The sequence below is a fragment of the Alosa pseudoharengus genome, unplaced genomic scaffold, assembly GCF_046254945.1.
Source record: "Alosa pseudoharengus isolate Yale_2024_CS ecotype anadromous, Long Island Sound unplaced genomic scaffold, YU_APseudo_1.1 YU_APseudo_1.1_scf_1, whole genome shotgun sequence".
NCBI lineage: Eukaryota > Metazoa > Chordata > Actinopteri > Clupeiformes > Clupeidae > Alosa > Alosa pseudoharengus.
Window position 1 is genome coordinate 22,938,216 of NW_027468564.1, and position 5,844 is coordinate 22,944,059.

At 37.9% G+C, this 5,844-nt stretch overlaps 1 protein-coding gene across 2 annotated transcripts; it reads right to left on the bottom strand.

The window, feature by feature from the left end:
* Nucleotides 1-214: 214 nt before the first annotated feature.
* On the bottom strand, nucleotides 215-5,391 carry LOC143128127 (uncharacterized). Of its 2 annotated transcripts, none has more exons than XM_076289827.1 (4): nucleotides 5,343-5,391; nucleotides 1,618-1,701; nucleotides 1,348-1,434; nucleotides 215-1,063 (listed from the first exon to the last, which is right to left on the bottom strand). In XM_076289827.1, the coding sequence occupies exons 2-4, from the start codon at nucleotides 1,685-1,687 to the stop codon at nucleotides 474-476; spliced, it is 747 nt and encodes a 248-aa protein (XP_076145942.1). In that variant the 5' UTR covers nucleotides 1,688-1,701; nucleotides 5,343-5,391; the 3' UTR covers nucleotides 215-473. The 2 variants fall into 2 exon arrangements, with proteins under 2 accessions (XP_076145942.1, XP_076145951.1); XM_076289836.1 differs by lacking the exon at nucleotides 5,343-5,391 and adding an exon at nucleotides 2,472-2,563.
* Nucleotides 5,392-5,844: the final 453 nt, after the last annotated feature.

A 5,844-nucleotide genomic window follows, 5' to 3' on the forward strand; every position in this document is an offset into this window, starting at 1 on the left:
GCCGTATAGGCACCAGGCTGGAGTCGAGTAAAACGTATTTACCAATGGGTACAATCTTGAGCATAAGCCAATGAATGGCAGAGGACAATGATCGATCTTTTGACCACTTGAGAGAGTAAGGAGTTGAGCTCAGAAACAGAACATGTGTATGACAATGATGAGAAGCATTTATTTTAACCGATTTTAATTCTATATAAATCACATACATCTGTATTGTTTCTTGTTGTTTTCCCTGTTCACTGTTCCCTGTTCAACAGGACAGAACAGAGGATTGAGAAACCATTATTGTTCACCAGTGACACTTACGTACCACCAGGGGGCAGAAGAGCTAATTAGATAATGGACAAGATACAATATCTATAAAAATAGAAATACATAGAGTACATAAAAACAATGGATGAGTTAATTACTGAACAAACAAAGATAATTTAAAATCAAATGAAAATAAAATTAATAACTTTAGCTATTATCCATTAGGTGATAACAAAAAAAAATACCAGACATATTCCAAGTGCATAGGGTACAGTTGCAGTCATGTGACCTGTGTTACAAAGAGGTCTTCTATCCTTGTGTTTGAACATATTTATCTCATTTTGTAGTCTGTCATTTTCCATCTGTAGATCATGTCTCTTCTTCTCCTCATCTTTTCTGATATTATTTTCACTGTCATTTCTCTTCTTTTCCTCATCTTCTCTGATCTTCTTTTCAAGGTCAGTTCTCTTTAGCTCCTCCTCTTGTCGTATACCCTTCACTTTCTCACTCGAGGTATTTGCTGCCTCTTCCCTTATCTGTTTTACGGTTGTGTTTAGTCTTTTCTCTGCCATTACTGTGATGTTCTCAATCTGCTCTTTCATCTCTTGTATGGTTATATTTTGTGTTCTCTCTCTCTCCAAGGCTGCCTTCTCTCTTTCTGCAGACTTGCTCTTACAATCTGTTATATTTTTCTCTGCCTCAGCTGTTATGTTTTGTATGGCTTCAGTGAGGTTTTTCTGAGCCTCCTGCCGTAGTTTGTTCTCCCTCTCCAATGCCTTCATCTCCATTGCTGCAGACTCACGCATACAGACTGTGGAGGTGGAAAACCTTGTTAAAAACATTATTAATGACAATGGTGACACACACACACACACACACACACACACTGTTGACAATATATCAGTCACGCTTTGAGCCTTTTCTAAAACCTTCCACATGAAGAGCATCCTGACCTGTCATATCACAACAGGTTATTTCATGTTGCTAAGCTACCATACATGACCACTCCTGTTGTAGAACTCTGTTGAGTCTCTTGTTGATCAGATGGTGTATGTAAATTAACCCTGATGAGCAGTTCAAAAGGGAATAACTTACCAGTGAACTTGACCCATCCAATGATGAGGATCAAGAAGAGGCTGACAAAAACAACCAAAAATAATGCTTTCCATTTTGTGATGGATCCTAGTGAAGAAGCAACAACAGTATATTGTAAAATATCAACATATAATATAATGTATAGTAAGGCATTCACAACATGGTGAGAGTTAGTGAATTGATGAATTTCATTCAATAATCAGACATATCTACATTGGCTTGATGATCTAGATATGTTCACAGTAAAAGTGAAAAATGAGGAAAACTCACCTAGGTATTTCTTCAAGTTTTGCATGACACCCTTTGGTTCCAGGCGGTTGTATCCCATGTCATCATTCATGTTTACCTTTAGATCTATGAAAGAGGTAATGTTCAATAAAACCCATAATTTCAGGAGGGGCTAACCCCATCACAATGGAAAGGGGCAACAGCTATTCCTGTCCTGAACCGAAAGTCGAAAATTATACTGTATATCCTCAAACCTGGACCCTTCCCAGTTTGGTGGCAGGCCAGGAAGGTCCTCTACCCATTCCCTTGTGAGCATTCAAGACACACTTTAAAGCATCTGACAGGTCAGGCAGTGTCAGTACTAATTTTTCCAAAGCATTTGACAAAGTACACCTCACTGTAGCAATGGAGTGGCTCCCACAGCTAGGTGTCAGACCCGCTTGAATGCCACGGCTGTGCAGCTTTGTTTCCAGCAGAAGACATAGAGTGCCATACCAGGAGTGCCATTCAGACTGGTCAGAACTCAACGGAGGAGTACCTCAGGGTTCTCTTCTTGGCCCTCTGGTCTTCCTTGCCCTCATCAACTGTGCAGCCAGAGACTTCCCAAACAGGTGGAACTTTGTGGATGATTAAAACCTCATCTACAGTATATCTACCAAGCTAATAAGATAACATCCCCCCAAGTGACACTGGACAGTCTGGACTGTTGGGTTCAAAACAGCAAAATGACACTGAATCCAACAAAGTGTAACACTCAAACCTGTCCCTCTTTTCTTAGTCAACAACTACCAGTGACACAATTGAACTTCTTTAATTGAATAAATTGTCAAAAAGACCTGACTAAACTACTGTAAACTGCACTGTCTGAGGAGGCTGAGAAGATCTGGTGTGCCTACATCAGATTTGGGGACGATCTATGTTGGTTTTGTCCACCCCACTCAACAGAATGTCTCTTCAGCTTGGCATGGAAACCTGCATCAGTGTCCAAAAACGAGCCTGCCAGATTATCATTGGTAGAGCATACATCAGTTACAAACATGCACTCTAAGTCCTCTCACTACCAACCCTTAATTATGTAGAGACTTTGACTTCGGTCTGCCAGACAATCAGCACAATTGCAGTCTCTCCAAGACAGAACAAAGAGATATAAAAAGTCTCCCATCCCATTCCTGAAAAAATATTACACCTTGTAACTCATCTTAAACTTCTGTATGTATTCTAAGTTATATAACTAATTTATTTTTCTCTTTTGCTTAAACTGTAAATACTCATGTATTTCAGTTTTCTTGGTAGAACCATGCAAGTATTACATACAATTCAGTGGCGGCTGGTGGTATTTTTTTCTAGTGAAGCAGTTATGAAATTATGAGTGTATGTATTGTAGCCACAGGCTAGAGCAGGTTTTCTTTATTTCCCAGTTCATGAGGCTGCAGATTGTTCTGAATTGTCTTTGACAAAGTTGAGGTTTTAAAATGGGAAGCCAAGACGTTACACATCCATAACATAGGCTAATGTTATCATAACACATCAATGAACTTACAGGATGGCTACGTTGAGAAGCTGCACTTTCTAATGCATAGCCTACTGTAGCCTACAGTTTATCAAGTTTATCCTTACCGTAGCCAAAGTAGCACCCACGAACTGTGTTAATTTCACAGGAAGTCTCTTGGTCTCCCCTCTGCATTCACTCATAGGTCCTCATTTCAAAAAACTGTAAAGAATCCTGTACGTTGCGGTCAGCGATGTTCATCGCCTGAAACTTCCGTCGAAACCATCTTGCTAGGACTTAGCTTCTAGCGAGTCACTAACGTTAGCTGACTGGTGGGGGAGACCCCTAGCTGATGTTAGAAAACACAGAGCTACACACAATAATCCTAAATAAAACGTTCTCTCCTACACAGAAAAAAATCCGATGTATCTTACAAAATGAATGTAAAACAAACTATGCGAATGAATTACACAATTTATAATGAAACTCTAGTAAGGTCACTGAAGGCAACTGAAAAGTGATGGCAAGCTAATGGAGACAGTAATTGGCCAGAGTGTTGCGTCAATCACATTCAACGGCAGGAAGTGTGAAATTCTGTCCAATCGGTCACTGCTTCACGGGTGGGACTTATCTGCCATAAGGATCAATTGAAACTGAAAAAAACCACGAGCCGCCTGGGTTTTCACTCGATTTACATTGAAGTCAATGGGGAAAGATATCTATGGTAGTGAAGCAAAACGAAAAGTTGGTGAAGCAGTCTGATTCACTGTAATTCTCTGTTTCACCGCGGGTGCGATGGCGCTGTTGTCACTCACAGAACTGATTTCAGGAAAACAGCTCGTGTTAGTAACTGTATTTCTGTTTCAAAGGAGTAAAATTGTGATAATTGTAAGATTTTTTTTGTGTTTTGTTTTTTACTTTTTTTTGGTGAAGCAGTGCTTCACCTGTAGTCTTATAGAAGCCTCCTCTGATACAATTTGAAGATGTGAAGACTTAAATCTGCATATGATTGTGATAAAAAATTCCATTTGGTGATTTCCACATAACCAATCTCTAGTCTGGTTCTTCCAGTTTCTAGGGTGTGCCGTGTTGTCAAGTGTCACACGTAACAGGAATGTGTTTGAAATGAAGTGGCGGGAATCAAATCGATTGTTGATGTTACCACTGTTCCACCGTGTCCAGTGTAGAGTAAACATATACATCTATTTATTTTAATATTATTATGTGTTTTGTAATCTTCCATTTTTTCATAATTGTAACCTTTCCACTTTTTTCATGTATCCATTATGTATTATCAAACTTGGATTAAATAAGCTTTCTAATAAAATTCTATGTGTAGGTTAAGTTATCTTTCTAAGGTTAGATAGTTATCTCACACCAAAATACATGTTTTGAATTTTTAGAATGTACAGTGCCTATTTCTCACTAACTTTCACAAAATCCAAGCATAACAAAGGAAAACAAATTATGTTTATCTGCAAATCGGCCGTCTCCGACCATATACTGAGCCAAATAACCTATACTCGCAGAATTATATGAAAGACATAAATCAGTGCCACAAAACCCATTTTCCTTGACAGCAGTCTGTACATAGCAATGGTCTGTTTTACAAAATGATCAGACCTCCATAGGTTGGGAAGGCCCATTCAAGTGAATGGAGCATTCTAAAGCATTACAAAGAGCTGTGTAATAACATACAGTATCATATTTCACTTAGAAGATATGGATCAGTTATGCCACACTTACAACCTTTGTATCTCTTGTTTTGTAAACTATAGATAAAGTTTAAATTGACTCTCAGCCAACTATCGCTATAATTGTACTGTGGTCTCTCCACATACAGTACAGGTAATTGTGATGATGAGAAATTCTGAAACTAATCAGTTTCAAATGTTATGGCACATGATATAATTTTTTAAATTAAGGTACATGGTTTTAAAGACAACAGATGAGAAAAACGTAACTGTTTTTCATAACTGTTTACATAACCCTGTGATCTACTCTGTTAGACACGCCATAATACCATAAAATAATCACCACTGAACTCCTGCACATTAATATTGCCAAATAGTTGACAGTTTATACTGTAAACCAGACAACACAGTATTCAGGGACCATCAACAATAATCTATATATTTAATCCCATCCATTTGCAAACTAATATGTAGAAAAATATGTCATCATCATAAAATCTATTTGCAAAATAATATTTCAATTAACAGAATCCGTATAAAAAAAGCTGTTGACAAACAAAAAAAACCCCAGAATATTATCTTACCTTACTCATCTGTGTCTCAAACAAACTGATTCAGACTCTGTGTTGTGGATTATTTATCTTCAAGTTTCGATTCCTACCTTTCTGGTCGAGGAAACTGGGAACCACAAACAAGATTTGTGGGATTCCTTCTGTGGGTGTGACAGAGGCCGTATCCTTCATATCGGCTCTTCATTTCAAATTGATTTTCAAATCAGATGACAATCTTTGACCTACATAAAACTCCAAACTCCAAAAATGACTCGCAATAAATGTAAAATACATGAGACCTAAATACCCACAAGTCATTCAACTCTGGGACCAATGTTTTGTTTATTTTGTTTTTTGATAATGCTAATGTCTGTGTTTATGATTTATTTATACATTCATTTGTATTCATTATAAATCTGATACAGATCATCTGATAGGTGCAATGGTGTAATGTTGTCAGAAGACAATGAACTCTATCAGCTCTACGGGGAGTGGGCGTTTAGTTCAGTTATGACTACTGATTACCAGTAAGGGG